At 40.4% G+C, this 16,093-nt stretch overlaps 3 protein-coding genes across 4 annotated transcripts; 1 reads left to right on the plus strand and 2 right to left on the minus strand.

Annotated features, from left to right (window-relative positions):
- Positions 1-5,673: 5,673 nt before the first annotated feature.
- Positions 5,674-8,638, minus strand: LOC140800361 (probable auxin efflux carrier component 1c). Its single transcript, XM_073155103.1, has 6 exons — positions 7,189-8,638; positions 6,805-7,078; positions 6,555-6,640; positions 6,289-6,446; positions 6,062-6,138; positions 5,674-5,978 (listed from the first exon to the last, which is right to left on the minus strand). Exons 1-6 carry the CDS (start codon positions 8,300-8,302, stop codon positions 5,912-5,914), a joined length of 1,776 nt encoding a protein of 591 aa, XP_073011204.1. The 5' UTR covers positions 8,303-8,638; the 3' UTR covers positions 5,674-5,911.
- Positions 8,639-10,154: 1,516 nt separating this feature from the next.
- On the plus strand, positions 10,155-12,670 carry LOC140800326 (uncharacterized). The gene is made up of 7 exons (XM_073155055.1): positions 10,155-10,288; positions 10,881-11,112; positions 11,210-11,265; positions 11,355-11,437; positions 11,541-11,675; positions 11,795-11,912; positions 12,261-12,670. Exons 2-7 carry the CDS (start codon positions 10,943-10,945, stop codon positions 12,446-12,448), a joined length of 750 nt encoding a protein of 249 aa, XP_073011156.1. The 5' UTR covers positions 10,155-10,288; positions 10,881-10,942; the 3' UTR covers positions 12,449-12,670.
- A 271-nt stretch (positions 12,671-12,941) lies between these two features.
- Positions 12,942-15,847, minus strand: LOC140800325 (probable fructokinase-6, chloroplastic). 2 transcript variants are annotated; one of them, XM_073155054.1, is made up of 7 exons: positions 15,528-15,847; positions 14,754-14,974; positions 14,355-14,567; positions 14,025-14,222; positions 13,822-13,959; positions 13,620-13,736; positions 12,942-13,288 (listed from the first exon to the last, which is right to left on the minus strand). In XM_073155054.1, the coding sequence occupies exons 1-7, from the start codon at positions 15,667-15,669 to the stop codon at positions 13,154-13,156; spliced, it is 1,164 nt and encodes a 387-aa protein (XP_073011155.1). In that variant the 5' UTR covers positions 15,670-15,847; the 3' UTR covers positions 12,942-13,153. The 2 variants fall into 2 exon arrangements, with proteins under 2 accessions (XP_073011155.1, XP_073011154.1); XM_073155053.1 differs by having other exon boundaries at positions 14,754-14,953; positions 15,528-15,812.
- Positions 15,848-16,093: the final 246 nt, after the last annotated feature.

Genomic DNA, 16,093 nt, shown 5'->3' on the forward strand with positions numbered 1-16,093 from the left:
GGAGTGATTAACTAGTATGGCTATGTGGTATCTCATTTCTGCATCATTCCAAAATTGAGCTTGTGGTGCTGCTATGCCTTTCAGCTAAGGTCAAAATGCAAATGACTGGGAAGGAACCAAATTCAAAAATGGTTGATAGTGGTGTGACATTTTCCTAAACCAGCTTGCTACTTGTCTGCTGTATGACTTACTGGGGAACACAACACTCTGTACCTAAGATGATAATGAATGTCTTTAAGTACTATGGATTGTAGACTCCACAATGATTTCTAGTGAGACTTCTGCTGACCTGCAATTTCTCAATTTAGGGATCACCTTGTCATGTGATGTTATCTTTCTGCCACATTAGGTATGAGCTATCAAAAGATTCTAGGATGTATACATTCTATGAACCCCCCAACCCCCCTCCTCTGCTCATGATTAAAGTGGGAAAGGTTACACTTGGAGGTGAGGTGGGCCATTAGTTGTAGCATTTTTATGAATCATTTGTGCTTAATATCTTGTATTCAGAGCACTTGGCTCCTCTTTCTTTTTTCCATCTAGAATCTGGTCCTGAGATTTGTGCCGCTTGTCTTGGATATTATTCTAATAGTGTTTTAAGATTGGAACATACTATTCTAACATCTTTGGTGGTTATGAATAATGCAGGGAGATTTTTGTTCGCTATCTCTTGGACTCTGTTGCCTCTGGTTGGTGGGGTGTCTTTTCCACATAACATTTCATGGTAAGCTGATAAACTTCGCTATCCACATCAAAGATCGTGCTGATCTAATCTCACTTTATTACGCAGTTCACAGATCGCATTGACCCAACCTAGAGCTTTGTTGCCTCGTCTTTAAGCAGTTGTCCATAGCTTTTCAACTTCCACTTGATGGCCATGGCGACCAAGAGAACCTTGTGATCTAGCACCAACCAGATATATACCAAGCAGAGAATGCTCTTTGGAATATCGTTTCCTACAGTAGATATCTATCATCGGATGAAAATTCTGCCTTTCTTTTTCTCTAAATTTTCTTTCAGGTGTGTAATTTATTTGAACTTTGACTGGTTTTCTCAGTGGTAAAAGACACCCAGTTTTTGTCTAGAGTTGAGAGTTTGACTCCCTTTTAGAGCGTGTTTAGGTGTTTGGTTATAGAAAGTGGAGTGGAGGAGGTGATAATATTAGCAGGTGAAAATAGCCATGAATGATTACTACTATGCAAAAAAAATTGAGGTGTTTGGTGGGAATGATAATAGATATATATATATATATATATATATATATATATATATATATATATATATATATATCTTTAAAAGAGTAACTGGAAGGGGACACTTCACACTTTTGTTTGGTTACTTTTTATCAACTTACTTCCTATCAATTAACACAGCATGTTTGCCGTATTTACAGAGAACCACCCAAATCTATAATAAAGTGCTAGATCATACCATTATTCTATAGTGGTTAAAAAAGTAAAAGTTGATTCACATTTAGAACCTCCAAAATTACCACTATTTTCTACTCTCTTTTTTATAATTTATGTAGACATTTTAAACTATTAAAAAAATCTCAAATATTTCTTTCTCTAAGGTCTCCGTTATCAGTAATTACGGAATATTTATTCTTATATTTTAAAAGAAAGAAGAGAAAAATTTTAGGTACTAAAATATTGTTATCTTCTCTTCTCCTGAGGTATTTTTGGTCTTTTTAACTTCTTAATTTTATTTTAAAAGTTTAAGGGGTTTATGTATAAAAAAATAAAATCAAAAGTTATGTGAAAAATGGTGGCAAAACATGATGTCTAAGTGTAGTAATTTATGGGAGTAAAATTCTTTTAAACCCCTGGATAAATTGAATTGAGGGATTTATTAATTAATTTGGTGAGCAACAACAGTCCATGTCCGCATGGGAGGTGGTGGGTCACCACCTCACGGGCTACCAACAAATCTCCCCCACGTGGGCGTGCCAAAGACGCCCATCCTCCCGCCTCTCTCATGTATTATACTCTTCTTGCACGCTACTACGAGAGACACGTAGAACAACCAGTTGGAATATATAAAAATATATATTAAAAAAAAAGGGTGGATCAGGAAAACGGCATCCACTAAGCTAGTGGGAGAAAAAGAGGCCCGAAGAGAGAGAGAGAGAGAGAGAAAGCCAGCCATGTTCGCCACCCACGCGTGTCTGGTCGGCCGTGGGCCGGACAAAACAAGCCCACCTTATCCCGGGACCCACCTCCCCTCCCCCCCCCCATTGGGCCCAATCCCAACTCCTTCGTCACTTTCTCTGTGCCTCCTCCCACCTCTCTCTCTCTCTCTCTCTCTCTCCCACTATGCTCCAAAACCTAGACTAGTGCTATGCATCGGCCATGGCCCATGGATGGATGGATGATGGAGTCGTGGCGGGATGGCATTGGCATGGGATCGATGGGGGTGAGGGGGGAAGCAAACATCGCCCACCTTGACCTGACCCTTTTCCTTCATACAAAAAGATGCCTGTGGATATGTGCATGTGTACTCGATCGTTTAATTCTATATGGAAGATACCACCACTTTCTTCTTGTTTACATGCATATTGCTAGCTGCATGTGTCATGCCAGATCGACTTGTCCCATCTCATCCCATCCCATCCCATCCCATCCCATGCCATGCCATCCCATGCCCTCCTCCCCCTTTGTTTGCTCTCATACGCTCATATCTGGGATGGAGGGAGATGCATGTCTCTAGCTACCTTAGCTTTTCTCTTTTCTCTTTATTTTTTCCATATCCTCGATCGAATTATTGGTGTTGATGGATAGAAGATTCACTTGGATATCCGGCTATTCGTGATCTTATCCGTGGGATATAAATATAGAATATTCTCCCATCTCTTTCTAAATTTAGAAAATAAAAGAAAATTCTTAGAGTACTTTGTAAATGTAAATTAGTATGATCAACTGTTGACTGAGGGAATAAATAGTCTAGTCTAGCTATATATATATATATATATATATATATATATATATATATTTATAGCTCCAAATCTTCAAGAAAACATTTTCCCTATGTCACAACAAGCTAATGAGACATCCAATGCCCATAACTCTTCAAATACATAGTGATATCGATAGCGAAAGATCTTGGCCATTTTCCACGGAATCTCGGATAACTATTCGGCTATATATGTATCCGAGGATATTTATTCTACTTGTGGTTGTTGACAACTTATCGATTGATGCTAATTAAAAGATACTTATCAAGGCGTTTTGTGGCCATAAGTATGTTAAGGGGGAGTGCGAAAAATAAGTAGACCACGCGTAATTAACGACAGCGACAAAGATAAGTACGTGGAATTCTTGGAAGCATTAGCTCTTGGAAAATAAATCTCTTATTCATGCAATTGTACGTGCACTCGATCCAAGTGCACGCTTGGCACCACATCTACATGCAAACGGGAAAAGAAACTATACGTAACCAAGCAACTCTAGTAAATTACTATTGAGAAGTTCGCAGTGTTATTTTAACCCCAAGTAATTATTATAAAAAATTATTTTAATGGTTTAATATCTTAGCTCAAGGATCAGATGCAGTGATTAGAAGAAGTAGCTTAACGGCACAGTAACTTAGAGCAATGTCTCGATAATTTTTAGTTAGAACCAATTGTTTAGTAACACACGTATTAAAGACGACACTAAAGTGAGTTAGATTTTTGTTCAACTGTATTTAATCTTCTAGTTGTTAAATGATAAAACAATAACAACTATGTTAATTATAAGATTGAGCATCTAATTTAAGGTACTTTAAACTATTAATCAATAATACCTTTTAATCCAAATTTTGTGTATATATATATATATGATAACTATGTGAATATGTCACTTGCTTCCATTTTATTAATAGAGTAGAACGAAAGCATTACCATGCGTAATATATTTTCACAATTTAGTGCTACTGTCGGAATGGCTCTATTTAGAAATTTTTGCTTAAATCCCGATAAACATTGAGTAGTAACTATTCTTATATGAAATAATAAAATTAAAATTAAATTAAACTTTGGTTTCATAAGTTTGTATTTAGTACCCCTTGTTGTTTTCCTAAATACATGGCTATACAACCGAAATATAGATATATCTAACATAGTTTAGCATATGAGAGTGATAATTATCAATATCAAGATCTTATCCAGAAGGTGTACAGGGATATAGGATTTCTTTTATCGTGAATATGATCATTTTTTTCTTCTTCTTTCCATATCTACTCAAGTAATAACTCCAATTAGTAGCAACAAAATAGAAAAGATAGCTCAATGCAAGATGGGATAGTCTCAACTATGCAATTCTCGTTTGCTAGTTGAGTCACTGTTGCTTGACACTGACCTGTAAACAGTGGTGATTCTTACTTAAAATCGAGCTAAAAGTGATACAGAGTCATAGTTCGGACAGACGAAGATATTTTTATAAAGAAAAAAAGACTTTCGAGGATTACTAATTCTATATATCAACATCCAAAATATGACAATTTTGCTCCTGTTCCTTTGGAATGGATTACTATCCTGATTAGACCCAACCAATCTTCTTGTGTTCAGCCCTCGGAATCCACCACCACAAAATGCCCAAGCCTATCAAAAACCCTAGAGCTGAATTAGACCTAAGTTGGCCAGCTTGATATGTCACGTAACTTAAGAATGCAACCAAAAACAAAACACAAACAGTACAAGTTGTAACATCTCAACTCACCCACAGTAGTACTTATTTTGCTAATTATCTCATTGGAAGTTTATATACACAAATGCATGGTTACACAAAGAGAGGGCTAAGAAAAGAGACTTGCACGTTTTGTTCTAGTGTTAATGCCTTTCACTTTCCAGTTGTATCTCCACTCTCTGTGATGGATGGAGCTCCATTGTGATTTTTTTCCTCTCTCTCTCTCTCTCTCTCTCTCTCTCTCTCTCTCTCTCTATCTCTGTAGCTAGGGGTCCATCCTTTTCATTCATGTCATTCTCCTAACATCTGAGGTTTGCTTTTAGAGAATTTTTTTTTTTCTTTTCTTCTTCTTCTTCTTCTTCTTGATTATTAGGAGCCCAGCTGTAATGATCTTGACTCAAAAATCTCACATGAATCTTGCCATTTCCTTTCCTTTTTTCTCTTTCTAATTGAGGTTCGCTGATAAGAGAAAATTATTGGTGAATTAAGCAGAGAGCTTTGCAAGCTTGACAAAGTCCACTTCACCCAAGTTCCTTTAACCTAGGATAATAGATATCAGTTTAATAACCTGGGATTTAAATTGATTAAGCACCAGAAAAGAAGGGCAACAAAGAGCCAAATGGGTCATTAAATGCATCTGGGACCCGAAATGGGGTGAGGTTTGTCTGTGAATATGCTCTCCCAGTCCACATCAAATCCAACATGAAGGTGTAATTGAGGGGACCAAAGTGACCCAAACTCTCCCCCATTAACCACCCACCTACACATTCCCCCCTACTTTTAATTTCCTACTCCCAAACTCCCTTTAGCTTTACACCACTAAACCGACATATCTAATCAAAAGAACACCACCTTCATCTTCATGGATTAGATTGAAATCCTCTTTTCGATCCTTAATTTCCCTTTATCTAATACCCAATCCAATCATCACTGCCAGATATTTTCTTCTTTTTAAAAAAAATATTTAATAGTGTACCAATTAAATCGGCGCCGACGAGAAAAAAAGAGATACAAGAGAAGAGCACTTAGATTGAACAAACACTTCATTTTACAACACCAGCAAGTGCAGACCGGGTTCGAATCGGATCCGGATTCAACAAATTACAAGAAGTTGCTACCCTTCACTCTTTTTTTTTCTTTTCTTTTTTGTTTAAAAAAAATTCTCCTTCTTAACCTTTAAATAAGTCTAATCTCTCCTCTTTCCTGCAATGCGTTGAGGGTTGTCTTTCTTGGGCTTCTTATACAAATCACAGGCCGAGTAAGATGTAGTAAACCAAGGTTATGGGCAAGGCAATCAGCATCCCGAATATGACCCTGGAGAAAAGGAGGCATGGAATCCATAAAAAGGTTGTAAAACTTTATAAAAAGTTGCGTATTTTTTTTATATATATACTCACGCAGTACTTAGTATGTCAGGATGCACGTTGTACTCCTTTGCGAACACGAAAGGAACAATGCCTTGAGGTAGAGCAGCCTGTAACAAGAGATTTTGTACAACAGACCAAAAGTTAAAGTTAGTAATTTCTTTTATTTTTCTATATTCTTTTTATTCTTGGATTCTATGTGTCAGAGAGAGAGAGAGAGAGAGAGAGAGAGAGAGAGAGAGAGATGGGGATGGACTGACCTGGACAATCGCCACGTGGAGGAGGGTGCCACGTAGGCCAATGGCGAAGGAGGCGGCGGCCATGAAAGCTGGGCCTGCGAGGAACCGTACGCCCATCGCAAACGATGCGACGTTATTCCCGCACGCTATGATTCGAGGCTGCAATGCCATGAACAATCCTGCGTCCAAAGAAAATTTTTTTTTTAAAAAAAAATTAATTAATTTAGAGCTGTGGACAATGGATGGAAGAGGAGAGAAGAAGGGCTGGTGCACATGGAAGTACTGACCGAGGCTGAACATGGCCATTCCAAGGCCAGCATCCGACAATATGGAGATGGAGCGGGAGATAATGGCAGGCATCTCGACATGCCATCTGCAGTTCCAACAACGAGAAGAAGTCAACAACCCACCAAATTAACCAACAGTATAGCAAGCCATTTCACATGAAAGGATTAAATTTTTTAAACTGCTTACTAGTAGTAGTTGGTATGGCTAATTATGGTGGTAAGTAGTAATGGATGATGAATGGTATCTCACCTGAAAGAGACGAGTGCCCAAGTGATCCCAATTAGGCTCGAGTAGGTGTTGGGGTTCCGGATGAGCTTCCGCCACACCATTATCAAGATCAGCCTCGTCATCACGCTCGTCGGCGGCATCGTCGTCCCTCTCGCTCCTCCTCCTCCTCCCCCTCCCGATACTTTTCCGCCTTCTTGCGTCTTCTCGTCTCCGCCGTCGTGGCCGCCGCCGTCTCTGTTCCCGAAGCTAAACTCGTCTCTCTCCAAGTACTCATCGCGTTCCTTCCTCCCGTCCACTGCGCGTGATTGGATGACGACAATAATAATTTCCGTTAATCCAACGTGAATTGACGATTGCGAAATAGTAATACGAGTACGGAAAAAGAAGAAGAAGAAGTAGTAGTACTTTTGCCGGGAGAGACGGACATTCTGACTTCTTTGACGGCGGAAGGATCGTTTCCGTAGTCGTGGTTGTTTCCGAACACGTCGGAGACCGGGGAAGCGCTCGAGCTCCAGACGAACATATGGAGATCTTTGGTGCCCCCGTCCTCCGTTTTCAGCAGATGGGTCTGCCCATTCACCTTCTTCGCGACCGCCCGCGGCGGCGCCACCGCCGGATTAGGGGCCGGGTAATGGAGTCGCGGCTTGGCGGGTGGGGCGGCGTTGTGGTCCTCCTCGTAATTCGACGGCCTCGGAGTCGTCGCTCCGAAGTTGGAGCTCCGCCCGACCATGGAGTAGAAGTCGGTGTGGTTGAAGCTCGAGCCTCTCGGGGTTGGATTCCGCGACGATTGCAGCGAGTAGATCTCGGCGTTGGTGAGGTTGGACGGGCGCGGCGTCGTGCTGGAGAACCCCATGGAGCGGCGGGAGTAGATGTCGGAGCGGGAGGCGTTGGACCGGCGGACGGTGACGTGGATCCTGCCGTCCTCCTTCACCTCCGCTTCTGTCTCGATGGCGTCGCGGCGGCCGTCGAGCGAGACGACGTCGGAGTCAACGACGATGGAGGCGATGGAGGCGGCGGTGTCGGGGAACTGCTCGGTGATGAGCAGCTTGGCGCCGCGGTACTCGAACATAAAGAGCATGAGAGTGTACCAGATGATGCATTGGAGCACAACAATTTGAACCATGAGACTCCCCGAGAACTCCCCGTACATCCCCTTGAGCAGCGGAATCCCCATGACGAGCGTGTTGGGGAGCGTGGAAAGCGAGAAGAGGGTGATGGTCCACTCGAGGCTCCCCCGCCGGCTGAGTTGGCTCCACGCCGTCAGCATCGCCAGCACCATCAGCTTCTGCAGCGTGTCGGCGGCGATGAATTTGATGTTCATCGTGTACGGATTGTTCGTCGAGATAAAATGGAACGACAGCAGCGGCACCGCGAACAGCGCCACGAAGCGGTTGATGCCGGAGCACTGGTCGGGGGAGAAGATCTTCCACCACTTCACCGACCCGTACGCCAGGATCATCGCCACGTACAGCGGCACCACCGCCGTCATCACGTGGTAGAAATCCAACACCGTAATCATCTTCTTTCTCCTTCTCCTACTATTCTTGCTAAGACTTGGCTTACAACTAAGAACGCATGTACTGTTGTTTCGGATCCCCTCCACTCCTTTCCTTTTTCCCTTTTCTTTTCTTTTCTTAGATTTGGAATGAAATTACTCTCTCTCTCTCTCTCTCTCTCTCTCTCTCTCTCTCTCTCTCTCTCTCTCGCCCAAACCCCCCTTTTATTACCACTTGGAGGTGGTTGGGGGGATGGGGGGCCATTGAGATTTTGAATCACTTGGAACTGATAGGATCTGTGAGTATAGAGTAGAGTAGAGTAGAGTAGAGTAGTGTAGTAGAGCAGAGGAGAGAGAAAGTGACAGGATCTAAGGAATTCCTTTGGTTTTATTTAGAAATGAATTCCGTTGTTTAGAAATCAAATTCACCTAACTTTGTTGCAAATAAATTCCATCCAAATCTGACCTCAGATCACACGATTTCATTACATAGAGTAAAATCCATGAAATCATTTAAAATTTCATTCTTTAATGGTCCCAAAAAATTAGATTTTGTGAAATTAGAGTTAATATTTGCCGAATTTTTTTTTTTAAATTTTAATCGAAGCTATATATATGCATAAAAACAGGGGAAGGGGATAGGATGGGGGCGGATAGTGAATATATTATCCAGGAATAAGGGAATCGTTATTCCCCTCGCGTGCAGCTCGCCATCATCAATTGCAGAAATCTCGTACACCGCAAAGCCCTCCCAAACACGTATTAAAAAACAAAACCGACCCACATGGACGGATCAAAGGTTCAGGCATCCATCCATCCATCCATCTAACATCCCCCTTTAGCTGGAAAAATAAAAGGAAGGAAAAAAAAAGGAGAAAATTTTAATGGCGGAGGGGCCACAAAAGGAATTGGATAAAGGTGAGGGGGGAGAAAGCAAAAGGGGGTCCGGGGGGGGGGGTCCCGAAAGAGAAAGGCTGCTGCTGGTTGAGGGCTTTTGAGATGAATAAATACTTATTAGATTCTAAATGTTCTTAGTTAGCTTTATAAGGAAAGATATCTTTTGATATGTTATATGCTTTTCCGTAAACTGACCGATTAAAATATAGTAATTTAAAAAGCCTTTGTCCATAAAACGAGGGAGAAAAAAAATCTTATTCTCCGGGATAAGCTCCTAAGAATAAGATGAGCTTGGACCCATGGCCATGGCCTCGGCCATTAATTGTACCATATTTATTCTTCTTAATTGGGCTTTAAGATGCAGCCCAACTGTTACAGTTGAAAGGCCCGTTTTGAGACAGAATTATTGGGTTTGATGCGATGAAGCTATCAGGCAGGCACCGCGAACTCGGGCTTGTGTCGATAGGATGTCTCATTCCTACCCGAGTAGAGTGGACCTTTCGGTGGTTGGGGATTGGTTCTCCTTCCCTTGGAAGTCTGTGAGCTCATCTCTTTTATTTCTGGGCCCAGTAATGACCGGAATGTTTTATTATTTTATAAGAGCAGTTTGATTGGGTTGGACCCGCCAAATTAAAAATAATAAAGAATTTTTTTTAATTATTTTCTAAGATCGTTTGAATAAATTCATGATCAAGATAGATGACTCGTTTGATCTGGTCATGGACCGAGGTTCGGACAATTCGGCCCAATAATTTAGTCCGGCCCAGTTGATCCTGGGAGGGTGGTGTGACGTGGAGAAAAGCGAATCAAACATCCCCTCGCAGTCGCAGACGGCACACATGACACATGGGATTGATTCCGGATCTCAAGCAATAGTTCAAGCGGTTTAACTATTCTCGGCTGCCCAGCCAGGCGTCGTAAATGTTTTCGCCAATAGAATAGAAGATTGAAACACGGCTTGATGTTTACGTGTTTCATAGCAGAGTTCAGCTTCGTGAAGATTTGTTGACTGCCGTGTTGGGAAAACGCAACTCCTGTTTGTTGGCTTTTAGGCGAATAAGATCTTCTCAATCTCTCCCCCTAGATTTGCGGCTCTCCTTCGCTCCTAAACAGGTCTTTCCTCTCTCTCTCTCTCTCTCTCTCTCTCTTTCTCTCAATCTATTATTATTATTATTATTATTATTTGTTGTTTGAAGTAGTTCTCGATTCCAATTAGAAGAAGATTGAGGAAAGAAGAAACTTTGTAGCAATTACGAGTTTTTTATTTAAGGTCTTCCCTTGCTTTCGGACTTTGTGGGATTAATTTTTTCCTCCTTTGTAACTCTCTTTTCCTCCGAAAAAGCAAAGGTTTTGTGAAATTTTTGATCTATTCCACTGAATCTAATTTAAGGTTTCCTTTATGTGGGTAGTGCTTACATTGTATTCTAATAAATTGGGATCTAGATGCTAAAAACTTCAAACTTTCTGTGTCAATACATCGTAATTTGTTCCTCTCCATGCAAGTTATTGTGCAGTGCTAAATTAGATAGACGCTATCCTCAAGTAGATGTTAGATTATATGGTTACTTGAATATGCTTAAGAGTTCTTGTCCAATATCATGATATTTTGAACAATAGAAGATGCATTCACCTTCTTGATGCTTATTGATATCAACCTAATGAGAATAGATAGATGATCTTATTGATATTTCAATTTATCCTATAGCAGCTGTAGAGGGTGTGCGCCTCTCACCGATAAGCAGTTGTTCGTATTCAAATTGAATATCTATGGGTTTCAAGGATATACCAAATACTTCTATGGTCCTACATGGGCTTCATGGCGTGCAGCTTATGGGCAAATCATCGTGTCGAAATGAAGAAACATTTCACGGTGATTCTGCTCTATCATCTTGTCAAGGATCAGAATTTAGCAGAACAAGCCAAGGATTGCTAATCCAGTGAGTTGCTTTTATTTATCAAATGCGCCGTTCCAGTTTATCTGATTATTTCGATACAAACCTTATACCTACATGAGCTGACTAATTTGTACGGCAGACGATTGTGGCAGCAAAGGCCGTATTGTTTGAGGCCTATTCACTGTAGTCTTCAAGGTATGTCGAAATGAGACTGTTCTTGATGTCAGTGGAATAGCAAATCTCTTGTATCCAATATATCTGATTTTGAATATTTCCTCAATTAGGCGACCGCCATATTGGAGAAACTGTTGTGAATGTTCTAACCTCACTGCCATTCGTTGTGCTTGGACTTCAGACTCCACGGCAAGTTCCCTTCTGAAATAGATCAAAACAGCATATCCTTCGGTTGTAATTGTCTCTTCTTTATTTCATCTATCAACTGATAAATTGTTTATCAGTGCTGCAGCAAGAACTTTAACACATCACTTTATGCTAATTCATTAATTGGGGTGGGGATTGCCTCAAGCTTATATCATTCTTCAAGAGGAGAGGCCAGGAAATTTTTGAGATGGGCAGATTACACAATGATTGCTGCAACAACACTTGTGAGTAGGAGTCCCTTCAATTTTACCTGACATAGCAAGTCCCAATCAAGTTGCACTCTACTTTCTCTTGTAGTGGTTTGTAATATGAGACATTTGATTTTTTTTCCCCCTACATACAGTGTCTGTCAAGAGCACTTCGAGATGAGAACCGGAAACTACTGATGGTAGCATCAACCTTGCTTTTGCCATTTCAGCCTTTGATGGTTTCAGCTGTCCACACTGGAATGATGGAGGCAAGTCATTCAAAAGATTGCTAAACTGTTCTTCTTTTTCGATTTAATATTAACCTTAATATTATTTGAGTTAGAATTATAATCTTATCTTTATTACATGGTCCTTGATTTGTGTCAGTAGATGAAAAACTTATTCTTTTAGATTTTTGTTCTTCCAAATGTTTGGTATGATAATTGAAAAACTCTTCCTTCATCATGTTTTGTTTCTGTTCTCTTCAACACCTATTTTCCTGCCAAATTTTACTTGTTGGAAGTACAAAATCTGTATATATCTTTAGGTTTTCTTCTAGGTATTTATTTTTCTAGGTTGAGTGTTAATTGACCAGCTTTTCTTGCTTGTTTTTTCAGGTAGCCTTCGCGAAAAAGGCATTGACCAATCCAGAGCTCAGGATGGCATACAATTTGCATACAATGTCTTCCTTGATGGGAACTGCACTATTTATCGCAGACGAATGCCTTCCCCAAACTCCATATATTCATGCTGCCTGGCACCTTGCTGCAGCAGTTGGTGTTGGGACGTGTAATAAACTTCTCGAATGATATCACTAGCAACATCGTCTCAGCTATTCTTTATCAACTATATAGAAGAAAAAAACTCGAAGGAAGTTGTTCCAGATTTTTCAGTTTGCTGTATCACAATTGATACTATTCCTTCCACACATCCAGTTTCTTACATTTAATTCTCATACTAGGGACTCTTCTGGTGGATTTGTACACAAATTCTAGAAATGCAGTATACTGAGCTAACTAACTGCTTACTGATGTTTATATGGCTCTTGACTCCATCTTTCTGTTACATCAAGTAATATGACATGAGAACAGCAGTCTTGCAATATCACCTTATAAGATTAGCCTCAGTTCGAGCATCAGTTTGGATTTTTATGGATCATGTGGCTTTTTATATAATTGTTAGCTTCCTGTGCATCAATTGATCTTTTGCTGCATCATTTATAGTAACATGATCATGTCAGCCATAGCACTCATACTAGTTGAAAGAGAGAATAAAAATCAATCTACAGCCAGAGAATAAGTATTTCCGAATCAATGATACTCTTATTTGGGGAAGAAAGATTCCTTTGCGGTGTTATCAGCTTAAAATTTAAGGTTCTTAAGCTGAAAACTGCTTGTAAATAAATGCCAATTTAACATCTGGCACCGCAAAACCTGAGTCACATTTTATGTACAAGCACGGTTGCGCAGATACAGATGAATGGATGAGCCTGAAGTACAATCCTCATTACTAGCCTAAGCAACTATATTAACCAATGCATCTAAGACTGCTTGTCGAGTTGGTAACGCAGGTATAGCTCCTCTCTCAGTCACGGTCAGAGCTCCACATGCATTTGCAAATCTAAGAGCTTCTCTCAATCGTTCTTCATCCTGTAAAATGTTCAAAAATAGAACTTGCCAATAAGACACAACATAATCAAAATTCTTTAAAAGTAATGTTGAAAAGATAAGCACTATAGCTGGAATAGAAGAAAGTATGAACCAAACTAATCTTATAACATAATACTCTTTGTAGAAATCATCTTAAATGTTTGAATGAATAGCTTCATACATAGAAAGCATCATCTTTTCCTCTAAATTTACTGGTTAGACCTACTTCTGATCTCTTCCTCTTGGAAAATCATACCTTTGTACACCGCAGCAATCTAATGACATAAATTCATAGGTTCATCTGTTCAAGTGTAGGATGAGGAGGTGATACCTGGAGCAAAGAAGAATCTGTAGCTAATTGAGATAATATTCCAGCAACAAAAGCATCTCCAGCACCAGTAGTATCAACAGCAGTCACCTTTAGTCCACTAACTCTCCCACTAAATTCCTATATTAGAAGGCATGCTAACATAACGAATAAGGTGAGTTAAAAACAACAAAAGTAGGATATGTTGCATCGCAGGAAGCCATACCTTCGAGTAGTATCTACAACCATCCGGGCCCTCAGTTACAAGTAGCAACTTATGATTGGGATGGAAAAGTTTACGCACAACAGCATCATCATATGGATCTTCTCCTTCCGTCAAAAATGAAATCTCCTCTTCGCTTATCTGATTCGGTAAATTAATTATAATCAGAATGAAAACTTCACCAAGAGACTTAGAAAGGTTACTACCTTGATAATATCAGCAATATCCCATATGCTGAATATTCCATCTCTAGCACTCTTTGCTGATGGCCATAGTGGAAGTCTCAGATTTGGGTCATAGGACAGAAGTATTCCAGCATCTTTAGCAGCTTTAGCTGCTGCAACATGTGCCGATTTACATGGTTCGGTTATAAGACTTATAGAACCATAGTGGAAGATCTTTGCCTAACATAGATAGTAAATCAGATTTTAATGATTATAATAGTTCATAGAGAAAGTGAGTTTCAAGAGAAGTGTAAAATCCTAAATAAGTCGTGCAGCAGGAGCGCTTTATGATCACATTCATTTATTGTGTACCTTCCTTATAAGATCAAGGTCAAGCTCCTTTTCTTCAAGCAGCATATCAGCACTAGGATTACGATAAAACATGAATTCACGTTCACCATCACTTTTTAATGTTACAAAAGCCAAAGCTGTTCGAGCACCAGGATCAAATCGTAGTCCCTGACTGTTCACATTATTCTCCTTTAAAATGTCAGCTAGCATATATCCAAACTCGTCTTCACCAACCTGTGTATCATAATTCGAGCAGGAAAATGCCGGAGAATGAGATGATGATGAGCTAGTTCACAAAACTTAAGACCATTGTTCTAAGTTGCATCACACCTAGGATGTGTCCATCCAAAATGGAGCACTATGTGCAAGTTCTAAACACTTCCGAAATATCTAGCATTATATGATGTAATCAAATACGACCTTCCCGATGAAAGCTGATGAACCACCAAGACGAGCTATGCCAACAGCGACATTTGCAGGTGCTCCCCCAGGAGCCTTCTTGAAAGCTGGAGCTTCTGCCAAGGATAATCCACTAACAGTTGGTACAAAATCGATCAGCAGTTCTCCAAGACATACAACAAGCGACGATCCACTCGCCTCAGGGACACTGTTGGTATTGCCTGAAACGGCTTTTATGCAACCTAAGATGGTACTCAAAATTCAGAATAAAGGAACAAGGATGTCGCCAAGAATAATGGAATTAAAACACATGCATCTTAGAAACAGTAAGTAAGCCAACACAAGAATTGGATATCCATCTAATCTAAAATTTGCTTCGTCTCATCTTTTTGCCTCTTTTTTCCTTTCTGCAAGAAGATATCTTTACGGAAAATATCAGGATTACAACCACATGCCTATGCAACAATTTACCAAAAAGCTTCTTTCTTTTGTCGAAGATGAAAAAGATTTGTGAGAAGGAATAGTTACAGAAAGGAAGCACAAAGCAATCACCAACTCCTCCAGTGTTTATCGCGCAAAGAACAAAGAAGAAGCAAATTGGAAGATCTACCGACTATTCGATAGTATAATTTGGCGTCAAAATGCATTCTTGGTATTATTACTAGTCCAAAGCTGTACAAATTGGCTAAAGCACAACTCCTAAAACATGACAGCAATCCTTCAATCTCACTGCTAATTAAATTAATCGGAAAAAATGAACAAAAGAGTGAACTCTTCCTATTGCAAGAACCAAACCTGGGAATCTACGGCAGGTGGAAGTAGAGGTAGGTGGAGGAGATGGAAAGGACGCAGCTCGCGCGAATTTCGCCTTCTTGGTTCGTACTCGGGAGTTAACGGCGAAGCCGGCGATGGAGAGAGAAGCGGCGTGGAGAGCCATCGTTGACTTGAGAAGGGAGAGAGAGAGAGAGAGAGAGAGAGGTGGATGATGGATTGAGACGGCTAAATATTCGCGGATTCGACGCAGTCGAGAGAGAGAGAAGAGGAGGAAGCCGGCGAAGAGACGGAGGAATCGATGCGGAAATTTTGGTACCCGCGGTTTTTTTTTTTTTGTCTTTTTTTCTTGAACTCGCGGACATCAAGAACAACATAAGTTGGGCCCACATGGTTGTACGGTTGATAGAAGAGGGCCAAAATGCAAATAAAAACATTGGATATTCTCTAAAGTAAAAGCATTACCAGGGCCTAGCATGGGCCTTGGGCCCAGGCACTAGCCCAGATCCTTTTCTCATATTCTTTCACTAATCAGGGTGTTCTCTGAAAATTTAATATGTTAAAAGTACAGGACGTAAATTGTAATAGAG

This window comes from Typha latifolia, chromosome 13 (genome assembly GCF_019914945.1).
Source record: "Typha latifolia isolate L0001 chromosome 13, TyphaL0001v2, whole genome shotgun sequence".
Taxonomy (NCBI): Eukaryota; Viridiplantae; Streptophyta; class Magnoliopsida; order Poales; family Typhaceae; genus Typha; species Typha latifolia.

Coding starts and splice junctions, on each gene's coding strand:
- LOC140800325 (XM_073155054.1), bottom strand. CDS start 15,669: ATGGCTCTCCACGCCGCTTCTCTCTCCATCGCCGGCTTCGCCGTTAAC. Junction 13,960..14,024: donor ATATTGCTGATATTATCAAG/GTAGTAACCTTT, acceptor TTACCGAATCAG/ATAAGCGAAGAGGAGATTTC. Junction 13,289..13,619: donor CAGATTCTTCTTTGCTCCAG/GTATCACCTCCT, acceptor AACATTTTACAG/GATGAAGAACGATTGAGAGA.
- LOC140800361 (XM_073155103.1), bottom strand. CDS start 8,302: ATGATTACGGTGTTGGATTTCTACCACGTGATGACGGCGGTGGTGCCG. Junction 6,641..6,804: donor TGGGCACTCGTCTCTTTCAG/GTGAGATACCAT, acceptor TTGGAACTGCAG/ATGGCATGTCGAGATGCCTG. Junction 6,139..6,288: donor TCCACGTGGCGATTGTCCAG/GTCAGTCCATCC, acceptor CTCTTGTTACAG/GCTGCTCTACCTCAAGGCAT.
- LOC140800326 (XM_073155055.1), top strand. CDS start 10,943: ATGGGTTTCAAGGATATACCAAATACTTCTATGGTCCTACATGGGCTT. Junction 11,266..11,354: donor TATTCACTGTAGTCTTCAAG/GTATGTCGAAAT, acceptor TTCCTCAATTAG/GCGACCGCCATATTGGAGAA. Junction 11,676..11,794: donor TGATTGCTGCAACAACACTT/GTGAGTAGGAGT, acceptor CCCTACATACAG/TGTCTGTCAAGAGCACTTCG.